At 41.0% G+C, this 21177-nt stretch overlaps 1 protein-coding gene across 5 annotated transcripts in view; it reads left to right on the plus strand.

Annotated features, from left to right (window-relative positions):
- The first annotated feature begins 4578 nt into the window (after positions 1-4578).
- taok1a (TAO kinase 1a) overlaps positions 4579-21177 on the plus strand; it is a 43616-nt gene continuing 27017 nt past the window's right edge. The window contains exons 1-13 of one of the 5 annotated variants that reach the window (XM_061781070.1): positions 4580-5148; positions 13735-13996; positions 15405-15476; positions 15568-15669; positions 15765-15810; positions 15912-16008; positions 16127-16240; positions 16319-16410; positions 16486-16579; positions 16673-16754; positions 16833-17000; positions 17086-17286; positions 19245-19373. In XM_061781070.1, the coding sequence (XP_061637054.1) occupies positions 13865-13996; positions 15405-15476; positions 15568-15669; positions 15765-15810; positions 15912-16008; positions 16127-16240; positions 16319-16410; positions 16486-16579; positions 16673-16754; positions 16833-17000; positions 17086-17286; positions 19245-19373 (1329 nt within the window). In that variant the 5' untranslated portion in view covers positions 4580-5148; positions 13735-13864. Of the gene's footprint in view, positions 5149-8654; positions 12630-13734; positions 13997-15404; positions 15477-15567; positions 15670-15764; positions 15811-15911; positions 16009-16126; positions 16241-16318; positions 16411-16485; positions 16580-16672; positions 16755-16832; positions 17001-17085; positions 17287-19244; positions 19374-21177 lie in introns of those variants that run through there. The other 4 variants (XM_061781071.1, XM_061781072.1, XM_061781074.1 and 1 more) reach the window with 4 other exon arrangements.

Below are 21177 nucleotides of genomic sequence, written 5' to 3' on the forward strand. Positions count from 1 at the left end.
TTTTCGGGCGAAGGGCGGGGTACACCCTGAATTTGTCGCCAGCCAATCGCAAGGCACATATGAACAAACAACCGTTTGAACTCACATTCACACCTACGAGAAATTAATTTAATAATGGGTATTTCACCAATCATTCAATAAAAAAATTAATTGTTTAATGTGTATATACAATTGTTTATTGGACTAAACATGTTTCTAGTTTTAATAAATCAATGTATTATTTAATTCCATAAATGAATAAAAGCAATACAAAATAAATGCATGTACAAGATTGATTTGTTTTTTAAGGAAAGGCTAAATTAATGGAACAAACATTAGAGGGATCTTGATCATGTAATTGCAAGGTGGGCCAGATTAAAGAACAGCGGGCCATATGTGACTGCTAAAATAAAAATTAAAACTATTACTTCACTGAAACAGTCAATGTGGATATTCGTCAGTCATTTCTGGTAACATGGTAAAATTATTCAAAATATGATTAAAACTTTATACATTTAACAGTGGATTACTGTTCTGAAATGTATGAGGAATGTAATGTGTTACATGACAGGCAGTGGTTCTAATAATCAAGATGTAAATGAAAAGAGCCCATGTTGCAACGTAACTGAGCATTCTTTCAGAGAACTGGCTCGTGTGAAAGTAGCGGTTTCACCTATAGGAAGTCCAATTAGGATTGGGATCATTTTTAACATGGAACTTTGTCACCTTAAACTGTGAATAAAATGTGTATTTTCAGGTGCATCACATCCTAACTAATTCAGCCATCAATCCATTTCTATAGTGCTTGTCCTCATTAGTCGTGGGTGAGCTGGAGCCTATCCCAGATGACTTTGGCTGAGAGGTGGAGTATAACCTGGAAAGGTCGCCATTCAATCGCAGGGCAATGATTCACACTCTTATTCACACACCAATGGTCAATTTAAAGTCTTCACTGAAACTAACATGCATGTTTTTGGACTTTGGGAGGAAGCTAGAGTACCCAGAGAAAACCCACACAAGCACAGGGAGAACTCCAAATCCACACTTATGGCCGGACCCAACATTTGAACCCTCAACCTTAGAACTGTTAGCCAGATCTGCAAACCACTCGTCACCGTGCTGCCTTTATGCTGTACCAGAAGTATGACATTTTATATTTTCATTTTACATTGTTGGATGCACACTAAAATAATTTTTTGGATAGAGCTCTGTGATTTGTTGGCAAACCCCCTTTATTCATGACTATATTGGAATGATTCATGAAAATGAGAGCCATAAAACTGGTTTGAACTTGTAAAGAAGGCTGTAAGGTCTTCCTCCAAACAGTATTATATCACAAATCAAGCTAATGATTATGACAATGTTATCAATATCATAATGAGCCATCTTACTGATTACAAGCTTCACTCACGGCAAGCTATCATATATATATATAGTGTTGCACATTCACATCAACATAGCAGCCCCCCAAAATTATGTTCAATTGCTAATTTAATATGATAAAATATTTGCTAATTTATTACGCTGTCATTGATTAAAATGGTACAAACACACCGCCAGTGAATTGTGCCCATCAAAGTCCGCCACGGACACACGACGGCACCACAATACAAAAAGCCTTTAAGTTCACAAAAGCAAACGCCTGTGTTACATCATTTTTCCAAACTCTTTTTCAAGGGAGAGCGATGCAATCAATACAACAATGACCTGACTAAATCAGTATAGATGGGCGAAAATTAATATGCACGCACTTACCACATGCGGCTGGCTTCCTTCTGCAATGAAGCATTATAGCGATCGATCATAACAAAACTAGCCTACTCAAATGTATCTAACCTCACTATTTTCACTCGTTATTGTCTGTAAAAAAAAAACATCCAGATTTTCAATATAGGCGACAATGATGCCACAGAACTAGTACCAGTTTAATAAGGAGATGTGTTCGTCTTCCATTGCCGACGTCATCAGGCTCAAGCAGGTTTCGACCTAAATGTGGCTGGCCAAGAGCTGGCTAAGAATTAAGAATAGTCTATTTTGGTGGATTTTCTTTCTGAAGACATTTTAAGTCCAGAACTATGGAGTGCCCATGTTCATAGCACAAGAGTGGTCCTTTAAGTTTGTTTGTTTTTCATTTGTGTAAACCAAGATTTGTGTTTTTTAAATGTATTTGATCCCTTAAATTATATTAATACTTTGCTGTTGCTGCATTTTTTGTAATTTGTTATATTTTAAATAAGATGTAATAATAGTGACAACAATGAAGTCTGGGCGGCACAATGGAAGAGTACAACCCCCTGACAGTCCAGAGGTCGTAGGTTTGAATCTGGGCTCTGGCCTTCCTGTGCTAAAGTGGGTTTTCTTACTTCTTTCGTACTCCACTTTCCTCCCACATTCCAAAAACATGCATGTTTGGTTAAAGGAAGATTCTAAGGCTACGTTCACACTGACTGCAGGGCATGATGCCCAACTCAGGCTTTTTATTACATAAGATCTTTTGATGTAGTCGTTCACATTACAAAAACAAATGCGACTTCTACTGTCGTATGAAAGAGTCAGTGACGTCACATGCATGCGCACGAAACAGGCCGTCACATTGCACAAGCGCACAAACACGAGGCGCACTGTTTTGAAGTAAATATGGCCCCTGGCGTAGGTCTTGTCATGACGCATTTGTGGCAATTTCAATTTCAGGGATTTTGTGCAACCGGAGCCCTCATTTTTTCTTATATTTATCAGTTGTAAAGCATATTCTTTTCCCCACTGACTGTTTTCTGCTCCTTCGTCTGCCGTTGCTGTTTTGTCTAACAATTATGATGTTTGTCGCCTTTTGATGAGGAGTAGGTCGGATGAGCGCGATGTGAGCGTCCATACTGCACTCGCATCGGATACATATCTGATTTATATTTCCACATGAAAAAGGCCTGGGTCGGATGTGGAAAAAATCTGAATTGTTCTGCTCACATTGAAATGAAAAAATCAGATACATATCAGATTGGACAAAAGAAAAATCCGAATTGACCTACAGTGTGAACACAGCCTAATTGTCCTTAGGTGCGAATGAATGGTTACATGTCTGTCTATATGTGGCGATCAGTACAGGGTGCATGCAGCCTCTCGCCCTAAATCTGCTGGGATAGAGTTCAGCACATCAGTGACCCAAATGAGGATTAGTGGTATAGTGTAGAAAATAAATAGAACACTCCTGTTTTTCATCTACCCTGGTGGAGTGCATCAGTATTTGATACTGTAATGCTGTTGAAGAGTGGTTCTTAACCTGGGTTTGCTCAAACCCCACGGGTTCGGTGAGTCATGTGGAGGGGTTCGGTGGAGGACAAGACACAGGCAGTGTGTGTGTTTATGCGTCCATCTGTCCATAAAGGCTTTTTCACACTGCACTTAGCTGTCAACTAAACCATTTATTGTGTATGTGCCGCGAGGGCGCGAAGATGGAACGACGTGTCAAATCGTGTAGCAATGCCCAAGGTGGGCATTTGGTGTCGTGGCAGCGGGCTAAGTAGTGGTGTCGATGGGGTGTCAGACAGTGAATCACATGACTAGAAGACCAAATACATCAGCGCGCTGAATTTCCAATTCCCTTGTTGTGATTGTACATATGGTGTTGTGTGCAACAGCATGCCGCACAATGAGCAGGCCTCCTTGTTGTTTTGTTTTTTTGTGCTGTCGACAAACATGGAATGTGCCAACACTTTGCCCCTACTAGCTTTTGTTCTTTGTACACAGTGATTCTGTGTGCCAAATGATGTGTGCTAATGAGTGGTTCGTCCGTCCATCCATCCATCCATCCATCCATTCTCTTAACCGCTTATCCTCACTGGGGTTGTGGGTGTGCTGGCGCCTATCTCAGCTAACTGGGCAGGAGGCAGGGTACACCCTGAACTGGTAGCCAGCCAAACACAGGGCACATATAAACAACCAACCATTCGCACTCATATTTACGCCTAGACAATGTAGAGTCTTCAATTAACCTACCATTCATATTTTTGGAATGTGGGAGGAAACCGGAGTGAAAACCCACACAGGCACAGAGAGAACATGCAAACTCCACACAGGGGAGGCCGGATTTGAACCCGGGTCCTCAGAAATGTGAGGCAGGTGTGCACGGTTATCCACCGTGCTGCCCTGCGTGGTTCATTTTGTGTCATAATAAAATATATACTGTATTTTTTATTTGAACTAAATCAATTATTTTCCCAATTAGGGGGCTGTGAATGCGTGACTGAAACTTGCCTCCAACAAGATTAAGAACCACTGCTATAAAGTTAAAATTATATGTGTGTGCGTGCGTGTAGGTTGTTGGTGGTGGGGGCCCACCAAGGGGCGCATTTTGAAGGTAGGATCGCCACTGGGTGGACATATAATTTTGCATAACTTCACCTTCTTATGCAACCATCCACTGTCTAACTTTGGCTGTTAAAAAAAATGTAAAAAGGGAATTATTGATTTCACTCAATGTTCTAAATTAGTTGAAAATGTGGCGATAAGAGTGGTAATTTTATAAAGGTGGTATTTGCTGTAAAGAAGTGTTATTGGCCTGGAATGTCTCCACCTCCTCATGTTTGTGGGTCAGTTGAGTGCAACACGCAACAGGCAGGGCGGAACTGCTCGAGTGCGTCGAAGCGAGGCGGACGTTTGGCTCTGAGTTTGTACAAGTCGAAGTTTAAGCATGGTGACGTGCTCGGCCCTTTTCTGACGTGCCCCGGGTACACAACGGACACCGTCGTGGCTCGTTTAAAAGGCAGTTTTGGGCACCGTTTGAACTTCCTTGACGTTTTTGCCCTCGACTTATTTTTTTTTTTTTGACGACAAGGGAGGCGACGGAGGCAGCCATCTTTGGACCTGCCTTGCCTGGGAGTGGGATTCGACCATTCTGACAACCTCAGTCACTTCCAAGGGTGTGGATTGTATTTTCTTTCTTTCTTCTTCTTCTTTTTTTTCTTTCTTTATTTTTTTTGTTTTAAACCTAAATGAGCTCTGTCGTCTTCATGTGGCCGTCGATTGACAGCGCAGAGAACCGAAAAAATCTGACACGCTAATTTGGCCACGGGGCCAGGGAAGGAACACTGCGTTTTTGGTAAAGTGTTTTGAATTTCACGACATTTCTGCAGCACCGCCTGAGAGCTGGCCTGTCAGAAGAGGGTGAGTTCCAAGGTAACATTGCTAAGCTAACGTAGCAAACATCCCCGTAGCTTAGCCTCCAAGTGACTTATCTGTACTAAACTGATGTTATCTGTACTAAACTGACTCAAAAGTGAATGTTGTTGTCCTGAACTCACAAACTCCGAACTACACGCTCAGTTTTGAACATTACGCGCATTGTTCGGATTGTTTTATCATATGACACGTAACTTAATCTGGCTAACGTCAAGTTTGGTGCTAACATCACAGCCAACGCAGGGCTAGTAGTCGGGGCTGTGCTCACACCACAACATTTTAAAGGCTTTGTAATATAACTAACGTCGGTTTATTACATCGAGAGACTAGCATAGAGAAGTGACAACGATAAAATAATCTCGAAAGCTACTTGTGTTGCAACTTCATTGGGTGTGGGGGATGATTTACTAACCACAGGTAATATCGTTTAGCTAGCGATAATCGTTGGTCTAAGTGGTTAGCATTATATCAGATATAACTGCGACATAGGTGGGTCGTAATAGGTGTTTTCACACGTAAGTACATATGACCACCAAGATAGTTAGATACACTCATGAATGAATGCGCGGATGAATGTGTGGTGCAGGGTCAACTTTACTATTAAACAAAAACCTACGTGGTCCTTTGATTTTTGGGTTAGTGTCAAAAGGAAATGGCTTATTTAATCACAATGTTGGCAAAATGTAAACATGCAGTCATGTTCTGCTTGTTGATAAACGTTATCTGTGGTCTGAGGACTTCCCTGCCTACTTCATTAAATTGAATATTGCCATAGGATCCACATATCCTGTACATAAATGAATAATGAAGAGCAAAACAGACATGACTTTACAATGCTCAAACAGCCCTTTGCCATCGTATGTTCAAAGTAATCAATAGAATTTTACTATATTTCCTGACCCCACCAATTCCTTTTTAGGCCTAATGTAGAGATACTCATTTTGTCATTAGACTGTTGTCGCAACGTTAATTGCCCTATAGCTCTGTGGACAGGAAGTGGTGAGAAATGTGCTGCATGGTGAAGGCACAAATTGGGAATAGCAACCCTCCAGCTCAGTTGTCTTGTCCTGCCACATTCTTGTGCGGGTGCGTGCTGTGGTGCGAAAACAAAATGAAGGTGGGGGGGTCACGGCAATGGCAATAAATAAGGACAGTTACATATATGGTAATGAGGCCTTCAGGCAGCGGTGTCAAACTCGGTTTTATCAAGGGCCACATTGTAGAGGGCCATTACGTCTGTGAACCCATATAAATATATGATGGGCTCATATTATTAAACATACACTACAAATTGATGGCTAACTTGTTTTGAAATCAGAAGACAGTAAAACATTGCTCGTTCTACTATTAATCTATTTATTTTAAAAGGGGGATTGGTAACAAAAAATGCTCGCAATATCTTAATGCAATTTTGGTACTTTAGCAAGAGACATAAAGTCCACACACATGATTTGCTCTTGCGGGGCACATTAAATGATCCGGCGGGTCTGATCTGGACCCCGGACCTCTAGTTTGACACCTGTACTTTAAGGCTTCTTTATACTCGCGCGGACCATGTCCGCGCTGACGTCACTGCGGCTATCCGGCACGTAGTTTACCTTTATACTCTAGCGGAACCCACGTGCGCAGTTTTGAAAATGTACTGCAGTTCACCTCCAAGTCGAGGCTGTCGCTACTGCTGGTTTTGGCAAGGACACCACAGGGTGGAGTTTTCTCTGCATTTTTTTGGCCATTTCTGGGAGCCATTTTTACTTTCCTTTCAGTAACAAGGAACAAAGCAACAACAATGGCGACCGTGGCGCTGTGTCTGCTAGAACAAATGGACCCTGATGACCAGATGATGCGTTTAATTATGCTGCAAAATCGATCGAGAAGGTGGCGGCGTAGATGGTATGTAGAACCAAGGGGCATGCTGAGTACGTCATCACAACATGTGACTAAAACGGACCAATCACACGAGATGATCTCCATGGCGTTCGACGAGCAGCAACTATTTTTGCCGTGTGCGCGACAAGCTACGCAGCTACGCGGGGCAATTCATTGTCAATGCGGGAGTATAAAGAGGCCTTTAAAGGAGACATATATTGTGCATTTTTTTTCATAATATAAACCAGTTCCCGGGTATCTTAACATGCCTGTCTCATGCTTTTGTCAAGAATTTTAGAAAATTATTGACTCGTTGTGGCGTGGAGCTGTCTGTTAAAGTGAAACAGCCCACATACTGCTGGGCTAATGGCGAGCTCAGTTTTCATTAGAATGACAACGTAGTGGGCAAGAAGTGTGTGTTGGTCCTGGCTAATGGTTGTCTCCGTGACGAGTGTTCGTGGTGGCCAGCTGCTCGCATCTTCTAGCAGAAGCTGAACCCAGAATGTGGCAAACAAGTGAGCACCCAAGGTAATGAAAGGATTTTTGTAGCACATGGAACCAAACAAACACCCATCCCATGCTCTGCCCATAATGTCTCCTTTAATTTGTGGCCATGGCTTGTTGCATCTGTGTGGAATTGCGACTTGTGCATTGTTGGCAGACAAAAAGATGTCTGCTTGAGCTGGTTCTCCGAGGCGGGCAGAGAGAAGTCTTGTGACTCCCGCCTCGACTCCGCATCTGCTTGCAACTGATCATCTGAGCTGCACTGCACTAAGTGAGCCTCTTTTGGTGATCTTTTACAGTCTACATCTGTATGGCAGTAGCGAAAGACAGCATAAATAGCTCAGCGTCAACCAGATGAAAGTTTTGACATGACAGGATTTGTTGACCCGACGACATTCTGCCCGCTGTATGTAATTTAAACAACAAGGAAGAGAAACCCACATTTCCCCACAAGCCAATATGAAGTTCTTTTCTCACATGAACATTTTTCTCCCATCCAGAACTAAAGCGGGTTACGTGTAAAGATTTTTATAAGGTAAATATCCCGCAGTTGACAATACAACAATCACAAGCCTGTGATATGTTTGAGGACATGCGTTTTCCAGGAGCGTACAGGTTTGACGAGATGTCCCATCACTGGAATGCGTTGTCTCAGTTAGGCATCTGACAAGTGAGACGGTGTGCTGTCACCTCGGGGCCTTTTGTCAGGGGGTGACATTGGTCTGTTCGCATACCACTGGCAGCGGTGGTGTGAGGTGAGGGTTTTCAGGACACAGCCATCCTGATCTCATGACTGGAGTTGCTTAGTTGCCACCATGACAACCGACTTATCTTGTTATCCCAGGATGTTCTCCGCCCTTGAACTAGACACCGCTGTTCCTATTAACATCTTGTTGAGTTGATTTCCCTCGCTTTCTTTAAAGGTCCCCTTCTATCCAATTTTTTAAATTTTATTTTTGTAATCTTTGATGTCTTTTCATCGGGTTTCCAAGATCATTTGGGTTAGAAATCCCCAAACTATCCCTTTCAAGCTATCGAGCTAGCTCTGATTGGATTGCTCATCTTCCCCAATTTAAATATGGAAACAGTTTGGCTGTGATTGGTCCATATCACGGGGTCTTCTAGCATTTAGAAGCTTGTGGTGGCCAAGCATTCATAGCGACGTTGTGTCCTTCGATGTCTTACAATCATTGTGAAGCACACTTGACCAAGCGTTGTATTGTTGGACCACTAATAGGGAATGTGATCTGAAAAGGGACGTGGGTGAAAATTAAAAGGAAGGGGTGATATTTTGAGTTTATGCTCATCATCCCCTCCCATTCATTGGAATCAAACCTGCCACGATGACCATCGCTGGCGTCAATTAATGCAAGCTTCGCTCTTGCATCCACTGTTACCCATAAATGATGGATATAGTTTTAAAACACATCATTATGTGTACTTTATTTACTGTACTTGTATGGCTTGGCAGCTGCTGAGATTCAAAACCTGGAAATGGCGTGTTGCCGTTTAGGCTGAGTTAAGTGGGTGGGTACCAACCACAAAGTGAACAAGCACTTGAATGAGTTAACCTTTTACGTCACAAATGCATAAATCGTAAATCTGATCCGGTCGTTTTGCAAGCCTTATATATTGTGTCTTTGTAGCTCTAGAGAAAGCCTATGACAGAGTACCCAGAGAGGAACGGTGGTACTGCATGCGGAAGTCTGGAGTAGCAGAGAAGTATAGTCCCCTCCAAATGTATTGGTACAGCAAGGTCAATTCCTTTGTTTTGGTTTTCAGATCAAAACATTAATGTAAGACACAAGTTTAGAATTCCAGCTTTTATATCATGGTATTTACATCTAGATGTGGTAAAAAAACTCAGGACTGAGCACCTTTTGTTTGAACCCACCCACTTTTCAAGTGACGTAAAGTATTGGAACATGTGACTGATGGGTTTTTCTAGTTGCTCAGATATTACCTTTAAGATTAATTGCTTAAACTTTAGATAGTGCTTGTTTTTGGCTTTGGGTTTCACCTGTGAAAACTGCATTTGCTGTTTCGCAAACATGAAGACCAAGGGTATCAACAGCAGTTGATGACAGAAACATCGTGAGAACTGTGAAGAAACACCCAAAGACAACAGTCAGTGACATCACTGCCAACCTCCTCCATAGGGCAGGGGTGAAGGTATCACAATCCACTGTTCAAAGAAGACTTCAAGAGAAGAAATATACAGGCCATACCGCAAGATGCAAACCCCTTATCAGCAAAAAGAATCGGAAGGCTAGGCCAGATTGGATTTTGCACAAAGATGAGCCACAAAAGTTTTGGAACAAAGTTTTATGGACTGATGAGACCAAAGTTAGCCTCTACTAAAGTGATGGAAAGACCAAAGTATGTAGAAAGAAAGTATCTGACCTACAAATAAAAGTTGCTATGTCCTGAGTTGTTTAACACATCCATCCATCCATTTCCTTTACCGCTTATCCTCACTAGGGCCGCGGGCGTGCTGGAGCCTATCACAGCTATCTTCGGGCGGGAGGCAGGGTACAACTTGAACCGGTCGCCAGCCAATCGCAGGGCACATGAAACAAACAACCATTCGTACTCAGAATCACAAATACGGGCAATTTAGAGTCTCCAATCAACCTACCACGCATGTTTTTGGGATGTGGGAGGAAACCGAAGTGCCCGGAGAAAACCCACCCAGGCACGGGGAGGACGTGCAAACTCCACACAGGCGGGGCCGGGATTTTAACCCCGGTCCCCAGAACTGTGAGGCGGATGTGCTAACCAGTCGTCCACCGTTCCGGCTTGTTTAACACATCAAGATGTAAATACCATGAAATAAAAGCTGGAATTCTGAACTTTTCTCATATTTATCTTTTGATCTGAAACCCAAATGTGTTCAGTATACAGCAAAAACAAAGGAATCGACCTTGAGGTTCTAATGCTTTTGGAGGGGACTGTGTGTTACAATAATACAGGACATGCATGAGGGCAGCAGAACAGTGGTGAGGTGTGCTGTAGGTGTGACGGGAGTTAGAGGTGGAGGTGGGACTGCATCAGGGATCAGTCCCTGAGCTCCTTCCTGTTTGCAGTGGTGATGGATAGGCTGATAATAAGGTTAAACTGGAATCCCCGTGGACCATGATGTTCGCAGATGAGATAGAGATTGCAGTGATCAGAGGTGGTTAGGAACTACATTTACTCAAGTGACATTTTGGATAAATTGTACTTGTCAGAGTAGTTTTAATGAGGGATACGTTTTACTTTTATTCAAGTATTTATGTTAAGAAGAAACAGTGCTTTTACTCCGTTACAATGCTCTCCACGCCACTCGCTACTTTCATTCATCAATAGTTGTGTGCGCGATGTATTTTTAGACTTTCGTTTTCGACTTCCGCATTGGGCGCCGTTGCTCCAATCCATCGTGATTACCAGAGTGATATTTGACTCAAGTTCACCAATCAAACGACAGTCACATGCCTGCACACAGTCTTCTATTGGGCTTCGAGGGGCAATCAAAGTGAGTCGTGACAGCCACGCGGGACTCGTGTTTACATTACACACCACGAAAAACAACAGCTTTAACTTGTAGTGTAGTTTTGTCACTGCCCAAACTTGGATATTTCAGCCCACTTCTAACTTCAGAAAACCCCTCGCGGTAAGTTGTTTTTGGTGTTGTTGTGGCTGTGCATATAGTATTAGCCCTATTTTATGGTAATGTTACTGTAAAACATGCATCTTGGCATGTTCTCTCTCTCTCTCTCTCTCTCTCTCTCTCACACACACACTTTATCAATACGGCTCGTCAGCAAACGGCTTCTTCATTCAGTCATTTTCGTTGCTAAAGCAAATAACGTTTCTGTAAGGCCCTGTGCATGTGTTGGTTTGATGCACTTAAAAATTGAAATAGTGGCAGGTGTGTGTGGACTCCCATTGAACATGAGTTTGAATGTGATCTGTTACTTCTGAACGCAGCCACATCCCAGCTGTAAGAGGGGACGCATCCTTGTGCAACCTATCTAGCCTAAGTCAATCACATTCAAGTTTATTTCAGTTGTTTATTTTCACCTCCCCTCTCAAAAAGAAAAAAAAAATCAGTTGTTGTACAAATTCTACATCACATTAATGGTAATGGATTATCCATCCAGCCATTTTCAACACTGCTTATCCTGGTTAGGGTCGCGGGGCGCAGGAGCCTATCCCATCTGACTTTGGGCGAAAGGCGGACTAGACCATGAACTGGTCACCAGTCAGTCGCAGGACGTAATGGATTATGTTAGTGATAATTCTTTTGCAACACAAAAACCTGACATTTGAACAGGGGTGTGTATACGTTTTATATCCACTGCAGCCTTGTTCCTATTTTTGTAATCTGCCTGGTGAGCTGACAGTATTGTGGTGTTTAACAAGTAAAAATAAAATACTATAAGACCATTTCTTGGAGCTGAATTTGATTTGTTTTAGATTAAGTGATGTTCATCAATATCTGAATCTGCACATTTTATTTAGTTATTTTTATTTTATTTGATGTTCATATTCACGTTTTTCACTGGGTACTTTCTTACTCTTACTCAAGTAATTATTTGGAGGACTACATTTTACTTGAATCATATTATTGTAAAGTAACAATACTCTTACTTGAGTACAGTATTTTGCTACTCCGGCAGTGAAAGCGGGGAGCAGGTGGGGGAACAGTTAGAAAGGTAGAGGCATGCACTGGAAAGGAGAGGAATGAAGATTAGCTGAAGGAAGACAGAATACATGTGCAGGAATAAGGAGTGGAGGGGGGAAGGTGAGGCTAAAGGGAGAAGAGGTAGCGAGGATGGAGGACTGTAAATACTTGGTCAACAGTCCAGAGCAATGGTGAGTGTGGTAAGGAAGTGAAGAAATCGGTCTGTGCAGGTTGGAACAGGCGGAGGGAGGTGTCAGGTGTGTTATGTGACAGAAGAGTCTTTGCTTGGATGAAGGCCGAAGTTTGTAACACAGTGGTGAGCCAGCCATAATGTACGGATGAGAGACTGTGGCAGTGAAGAGACAGCAGGAAGCAGAGCTGGAGCCGGACTCGAACTCTGGACAACACCCGTCCATACAGCTGGGACAGTGAGAAAGTTAGAGTAAGCATGTCATTAACAGATATTTATTTAAGTAATTTCATTGCAATAAAGTAATTTAATTACAGTAAGTTACCACCCATTATTTCTGTCATGTTTTAATGTTGATTTGATCTAAACTTAATGTCAGTGGCCAATCCTTGAATGCCCCCTAGAGGTCATTGGTGTTTTAACTTTTGTCTAAAATGCTACAGAATTATTTGAGCTGGGATGGGCTCCAGCACGCCCGCAACCCTTGTGAGGATAAGCTGTACAGAAAATGGATGGATGGATGAATACAGTATACAGTACACAAGTATATACAATAAATGAACAAGTCATGTAAATAGACACATTGCTCCATCTTGTGATCGGATCGGTCATCTTTTTTTTTTTAAACTTGCTGATCGGTGGTCGGTCCCAAAAATCCTGATCGTGTAAAGCCTAGTACTGAGAATGGTGTGCTTGTTTACATTTAGGAACTTACTGTATTGTGTTGGCATGTCAAGTCTGCACTAAGTTGCTGATATAATGTGGCTTCACCTACACTAATATTTATGTTATTGCTCCATGTTGATGATATCATTCTGTAACTTGTGTGGCGTACATTACCAAGTAATGCGTAAGGTAAAGCGAATGCTTTTTTTGTACTGTGGATAAGTGATATTCCTGCCACTTGGCACTAACTTAATGATTTTTTTTTAAATCAAGTAATCAGTAAAGTAACTAAGTTACTTTTTCAAGGTAACTGTGTCAACACTGCCCATAAGCTGGTATGGGCTGAAATTCTGAGGGGTTCTCAAAAGTTGACGCATCAAAATTACCGTGACGTTTCAAACGGCGTCACTTTCCTTAAAAACTTAGCGCAAATTGAACATTATTCGTGAGAAAAGCAGTGTGGGCACTAGAAAAGGGTAATGTACTTTATTAATCAATTGTTTTTTTCCCCTGAATTTAGTTTTGGAGGATTTTAGAGGCATTTGGACTGCTCATTAGCAACCACTTGTAACGTTGCTGCTAAAAGCACTTAAAAACCGAGCAGACACTGTCATCAACTGTTGGATAATAGCTTTTGTGATATGATTTTTTTTTCCATTTTATTTATTTATTTTTTTCTCTTTCCTTTCAGTGGTGACCACATATGAGACGACTGTCCTGCAGATGAGCCGTTGGTGGGGGCAGTTTAGTCGCTGTCGCAGACCCAGATAGTTTGGCGGCAGCGGCATCGCCCCCCCCCCCCCCCCCACCATCTCCCCACTATGCCCAACAGCGGTCGGACGGGGAGCCTTAAGGACCCCGAAATTGCTGAGCTCTTCTTCAAGGAAGACCCAGAGAAACTCTTCTCGGACCTGCGCGAGATAGGACACGGCAGCTTTGGCGCCGTATATTTTGTGAGTATTTGCCAATGTTCAAGTCTAGAGAGCTGGAGCATTTTTTTGCCAGTTTTAGGGATGTGAATGTCATATTACTGTATTTCTGCAAATGGAGTCAAGGGGTGTTAATTGACTTGACTGCAGGTTGGTGTAATTTGTAATAATATTTTATTTTACCTGTATACTGTAATCAAATTTAGGTTAGCTGCCGTTTCAAACTAAATATAACTACTGTATTTTGGAAAAATGATAGTTTGCCACCCATTTTTTTTCTGATCAGGAAAAGGGAGGCGTCAATTTGAACGTGTTTATTTACTTTAAAAGGAACACTTTTTAATGGCTGGCTTGTAAAAAAATAGTTTGGTGTCTGGAATGGCTGCCCACCCATCAAGTGTGAAACTAAACAACCAAATAAATCTTTTGTGAGCTGCCCTATGTCTGAAAATATCTGTAACCTTGCTCTACGGAGGGAAAATTTAAATAACACCACCCCCACACGTACTTTCTCCACCCATGACTAGGCTGGATGTAGGTGCGCCGTGTTTAAACGATGACCGAATTACTGGAAGCGTTGTAAAAGCCACAAGCTAAGCAAAGCTTGGTGTTATCGGACTCAGATTAGCATTAGCTAATAGCATTACCAGCCTTAGCTTTTGATAATGGTATATACTAAAATGTTCGGCGAACTTGTCGATGTGGGTGGCGAGGAGTATTTGTGTTTGGATGCGTCTGCTGCATGTGCACATTAATTGACAAGTGTAATTTAGCATCTTGGTGATTAAGTGTCATCGCCACGATTAATAATACAAACAATACTTTGACTGGGTTTATTGGCTCTCAGGTTAATTTTCTTAATGTAAAATATAGATTCACGGCTCAAAACAGCTCTGCCCTTGTCATGGTAACGCAAAACTGGACTTGCATTTGAACACCTTGCAGTAGAGTGAGGCGTAGTGATCAGTGGGAGTCGACTGAGAAACTGGTTTATTTCAGGAAGGCTTTTAAAAAGAGGGTGAAAAGTACTTCATTACTGGAGTATTTTGTACAAAATATTTTATTGAGACACCTGGGAGCTATTTTAAAGCAATGTTTTCTCAGAATGGCATCTACTGGATGGTCACTATTTGAGGTATTATTCTAACAACCATAAGTTGAGTTGTTTAATGTTGTAGTCAATGCTGGTAGGTGAGGCAATTCTGTCCTACAGTAGTGCAGATTCAACCCCAACATATACACGCTGGTTACATATTAAGGTATACCCATATAGAACGCTACATCCAAAGGTCTTTTTCAGAGACAAGGAAAAATAAGAACCTAAAAGGTATTAAGGCAAATGCTTAATATGAATTTTTATCCACTTATGTAGGCTAAAGAAATAAGGTACTGCAAAGGGGATAATTACATTCCCGTGTGCTTTCTCATTCAGGCACAGGATGTGCGAACAAGTGAGGTGGTGGCCATCAAGAAGATGTCCTACAGTGGAAAGCAGTCCAGTGAGGTAGTATTCCCCAAAGTTGTTACCACAGTCGTCATATGTGGCTTTTGGTTTGCTGTGAGTGACTTATCTTCCTTTCACACTCTCTCCTCAGAAATGGCAAGACATAATCAAAGAGGTGAAATTCCTACAGAGAATACAACACCCAAACAGCATCGAGTACAAAGGATGTTATCTGCGAGAGCACACTGCTTGGGTAAGAAGCAAAATGTGAATATGTTAAGGGATCTGGTGGGGTTGTGGATGCTTTTGATGAGACTATTTATACACTTTTACACTGTTGTATTTTAGCTGGTGATGGAGTATTGTCTAGGGTCTGCTTCAGATCTGTTAGAGGGTGAGTTAAAGTTGAGCAATGTTTACATGAATCCTTGACTTTTTTTTCTTTTTTTTTCTGGATTTACAATGCGGCTGGTTGTTTGCTTTTACCTTCTCCAGTGCACAAGAAACCCCTACAAGAGGTTGAAATTGCTGCAATAACCCATGGTGCTCTTCAAGGTTTGGCCTATCTTCACTCCCACAACATGATTCACCGGTGAGTGTTCAGCAGCCTGTTGCAAGCGCCAATGGCCTCGGGCTTTCTGTCTTCTCCACAGAGTTATCACCATTAACCTCCCCCACTGCCCCCACCCCCTCTCGTGTGTGTTTGACAGAGATATCAAGGCAGGAAACATCTTGCTGACAGAGCCAGGCCAGGTCAAACTTGCTGATTTCGGCTCGGCCTCCATCGCCTGCCCTGCCAACTCCTTTGTTGGGACGCCATATTGGTATGCTGACTAACACAAGTGTTGTACACCACTCACATTTTGTAAAAGAAATCATTTATGTGGTTTTTGTGCATTTAGGATGGCCCCAGAGGTGATATTGGCTATGGATGAGGGCCAGTATGATGGAAAAGTGGACATCTGGTCTTTGGGAATAACCTGCATTGAATTAGGTAATTGTCACTGACATAAACTAATGTTTCATTAAGCTGCTATATTTTAGCTTGACGTGTGTGTCTGGTTTGTAGCTGAGCGGAAGCCTCCACTGTTCAATATGAATGCAATGAGTGCCTTATACCACATAGCACAGAATGAGAGCCCCATGCTGCAGTCCAGTGAATGGTGAGTTGCATTTTTGTTTTAGTTTTGGTCCTCCAGAAAGAAAAATACAGTACCAGAAAATAACCGTTTGAGTCTCGTATTCCCTCGTTTTAGGACGGATTATTTCAGAAACTTTGTAGATTCTTGCCTTCAGAAGGGTCCCCAAGATAGACCGAACTCTGAAGAGCTTTTAAAGGTAAGCACTAATAAAGTCACTTTGACAGGGAATTATCATTATTCCTCATTCCAGTAACACAATTTCTCTTTTCTCTAGCATGCCTTTGTCCAGCGTGAGCGTCCCGAATCGGTTCTAATAGACCTAATAAATCGGACAAAAGATGCAGTGCGAGAACTGGACAATTTGCAGTATCGCAAAATGAAGAAGATTTTGTTCCATGAAGCCCACAATGGCCCCACAATTGAAGCTCCGGACGAGGAGGAGGTCAAGCGTTTCATTCTTTTCTAACGTTGTCATTGTTGTATAAAAAACATTTGTTCTTGACACCGTACACGTCGTTTTATTTTAGGAGCCAGAACACAGCGTGGGCAGAACGGGCACGGTAAACAGTGTGGGGAGCAATCAGTCCATTCCCAGTATGTCCATCAGTGCCAGCTCCCAGAGCAGCTCTGTCAACAGCCTGACTGATGCCGGTGACGATAAAGGAGAGGTGGACATGGAGGGGGACCACACCGTCATGTCTAACAGCTCTGTCATACATCTGAAACCGGTAAAACAAATCTTGTTGCTTTATCAATTGGACTTGTATCGTAGCCTATTCACAGTTGTTCATGAGTAAAAAACCTGAAACACATTTGATGACTTTACAACAGTACTAGAAATCCATTTTGCTGGATTATTTCTGCCTATTTAATGTTAACTACCAATATCTAGAACAGTGATTCCCAGCCACTGTGCGGCGATATATATGCTTACAATGTGTTTGGTAAGTGTATTTGAATAAGTTTCGGTGTGTGTGTGTGTGTGTGTGTGTGTGTGTGTGTGTGTGTGTGTGTGTGTGTGTGTGTGTGTGTGTGTGTGTGTGAGAGAGAGAGAGAGAGCGAGAGTGCGAGCGCGAGAGGGTATTTTAAGGTTTAGGCTTAAAAATAAAAAGCCTATTACATGATTTTCTATACATTTTATGCATATAAATTTTTTTGTGCTCAAATACATTTACAGTGTTTTAATAATTTTAAATGTGTTTAACGTATATGGGAGGGGTATTCTTAACTTAGGTTTAAATAAAATAAAAATTGGTCTATCGCAAATGTTTGCTGATGGGTCTGGAACGTTACTTCCACGATGAATGGGGATCAGTTGACTGTATTGCAGTATATGTTTTGAATTGAGTTATTGGTTTCGAACGTGAAAAAAGAACAAAAGATTTCAATAAAAAATTAAAATGCTATTGTTAAATTATATATTTTCAAAAAGCAGTAGAATGAAGTAAAACTTATTGCTCCTGCCCCTATCTCTACTTTCTTATAATCGTATAGAATATCAATATAGTACAATAATAATATGATAAAGCCGGGTATATTAATATATTCACATGTGGGGGATATATCAAACGTACTCGATATATCGCGGGATGTTGCACGTGAGATGCAAAAATGACTATCGCGACTATCGAGTACAAATCCTCATGTAATGTTTTCGTTCACTCTGCTGGTGCGCCTCTCACAGTAAGCCGCACACTCCCCCTCCCATCCAGAAAACTCTTGTGTGCATGTTTTTGTATCACCTTAAAATTGAGAATATTTCATTTTCATGTTCAAAATCCAACTGAAGTTTCTGCTTGATTCATTATATTGGTGTAATTTTAATAAATCAATGGGTTGATTTCAACATTTTTATAATGATTTACAGGAGAAATCAGAATATCGAGATACATATTTATCACGATACAGCCTAAAAATATTGAGCTATTGGTTTTAGGCCATATTGTGCCCATATACACATCCTTATTACTATTTACACTAAAACAAATGATTATATCAGTAACGGCAGTATATTCGATTATAAGAAGAAATGGAAAAAAATCAACAACAAACAAAAAAGTAACCATAAAAAAACCCTATACTTATATACTATAAATCTAAATTTATTTATTGTCCCATATAATGTCAAGTGAAAGTGGAGTTTAAAATGAAATAAGAAGAAATATAATGGAGAATTGCTGTGAAACGGTAAGCCTTGGAGTGTGAGTGCGCATCTCCCAGAACATGCACATGGGATGTTTTTGAGGGGCAGTCACCCATTTGCCGTCCCAACCATTGTCTATTTCCCAACCATTTTGCCATGAGAAATCATCAGGTGTGCCACAGGGAATTATTCAATTTCACTTAATTGAGCTGAAATGTATTTATTTACTACAAATAATGTAACTTTGTTCATCTATCCATGCTAACGATTTATAGTGACAGACAGAAAAATTTAATATTTTACTAAATAACAGAAGGTACAATTTATCCATCATTATACACAGTGACACCTTGACTTACGAGTTAAATTAATTATCAGATGGAGTTCATAACTCAAATGTATTCACATATAAAATTGTGATATTTTTCTAATGTAAATGTGCCTTGGCTTAAAGGTTGGGAAATGCTGATCTAGATGATGCCTAGTTTTCATTTTTGTGAAAGCTATCATCCATTTGGTGATGAAAAATTGTCTTGCTTTCAGGAGAAAGCAGCGTACAAAAAAGATTCAGAACCTCACGTTCGATCAACTGAGCCTCAGTCCCAGCCTGCCAACACCCCACGGCCAAAACGGAACAGAGAACACTTTGCAACAATACGCACAGCCTCAGTGGTAATTACCTGTCCTGTGTTGTTTTGATTCAGTGAAACTATGGTAAACCTTTTGAGAATTAATTTTTTTATCCAAGTTAAGGTCCTCTTTGTCCTCACTAGTAAGAAAATTCAGCTCTGTAGTTGAATGACCATGTCTTACTAGTAGTGCTAGGAAAAACATAATTTCCTGATCGAATTGTCGAAGTCCAATGAAAAAAAACAATCCTGAGTAAGAATTTTCGCATTCGAATGGAAACAAATTAAATCACATATTTGATTCTGACAGGAGCTGCAACGAAGTGAAGTCATCTGGCAACGTCCTTTGTTTACTTCCACTGCCATTTTGACTTACTGCGCATGTGTAGTTGTACAGTAGCCACTAGGGGTGTAACGATATATTTAAAACGATTCAATTTATATCATCATTCGTGGTTGCGGATTTGATTCAAGGAAGATATTGGTTCATCTAGAACCATATGGTCCGAAACAATTGAGTGGCTTGAAATCGATTCAGTAACTTTTAGCCAAAAATTCAGCCAGTGTGACTGTGAAATAAAACCAGGATATTGGATAGTGCAGGTGAAATTTCCTAAATTACTTTTGTTTCTTGTAAAGGTTTAAGGTAAAGTTAATTATGATAAACTATAAACAAGCATTTAATGGCAAATGCGTTTGGACTTTATTTGAATAAAGTGCAAGCAACATCTCTTAAGGTTTGATTTAACAGTAGGTATACCTGGTACTTCTAATGTTGTTTTTCCATCCATTTTCTGTACCGCTTATCCTTAGTAGGGTCGTGCTGAAGTCTATTCCAGCTATCTTCGGGCGTGAGAGGCACGGTACACCCTGAACTGGTCGCCAGCCAATCGCACGGAACACATAAACAACGATTCACACTCACATTCACACCTACGGTCAAGTTAATCTTCAATTAACCTACCGTGCATATTTTTGGGATGTGGGAGGAAACCGGAGTCCCCGGAGAAAACCCACGCAGGCACGGGGAGAACATGCAATCTCCACACAGGTGAGGCTGGATTTGAACCCGGGTCCTCAGAACTTTGAGGCAGATGTGCTAACCAGTCAATCACCGTCTCATGTTGATTTTCAACAGAGAAAATAATAGATGTTAAGAATAAACACACTTACTGTAATTGAACGCAACATGTAATGCCCAAATGTTCTAAATAGGCCTGTCATGATCACAATTTTATTTTATTTTTTTAACGATATTTTGTCCCAAAAACTATCACGATAAACTATAATATTGTTGTTTTTTTAATACATCTGAAATCATGAAAAATAAGGCCCGCACTTAAATCAGTACTGCTGTTATTATAATTTCCTTTCTTGTTTTTCTATTAAATTGTTTTTCTTTACTCTGATATGGATCCCTTTGGGTCTGATATAAAGAAAAAAGAGCTGCAAAACTAGCCTGGTTTACAATGGCGCCTTCTATTCCTATTATGATCGTTTTAGAAGCCCAAACCGAATTAAAATGCTCTTAATAAAAACCTCAAATCAGATCAAACAGGCTGAAATTCAAATGGAATTTCATTCAGTTGCACAGGGGTGGAATATTCCTTTTGCCAATCTGTTCAGAAGTAAATTTTCGCCATTCGTCTCGTGTGCAGTGGCGAGACTACTACAGTGAGTGCACAAATAATGTATAATTGACCCGACGGAGATGTGACAACAATCTCAAGACAAAATTGGCAATATGTTACAATGGAATTGTAAATTCACTGTTGAAGAAGTTAATGGTAAGAGGGATGAAGCTGTTGGAATGTCTGCTAGTTTTAGTTTGTATTCGATAGCACCTA

Source organism: Phyllopteryx taeniolatus, chromosome 8 (genome assembly GCF_024500385.1).
Source record: "Phyllopteryx taeniolatus isolate TA_2022b chromosome 8, UOR_Ptae_1.2, whole genome shotgun sequence".
Classification (NCBI taxonomy): Eukaryota; Metazoa; Chordata; class Actinopteri; order Syngnathiformes; family Syngnathidae; genus Phyllopteryx; species Phyllopteryx taeniolatus.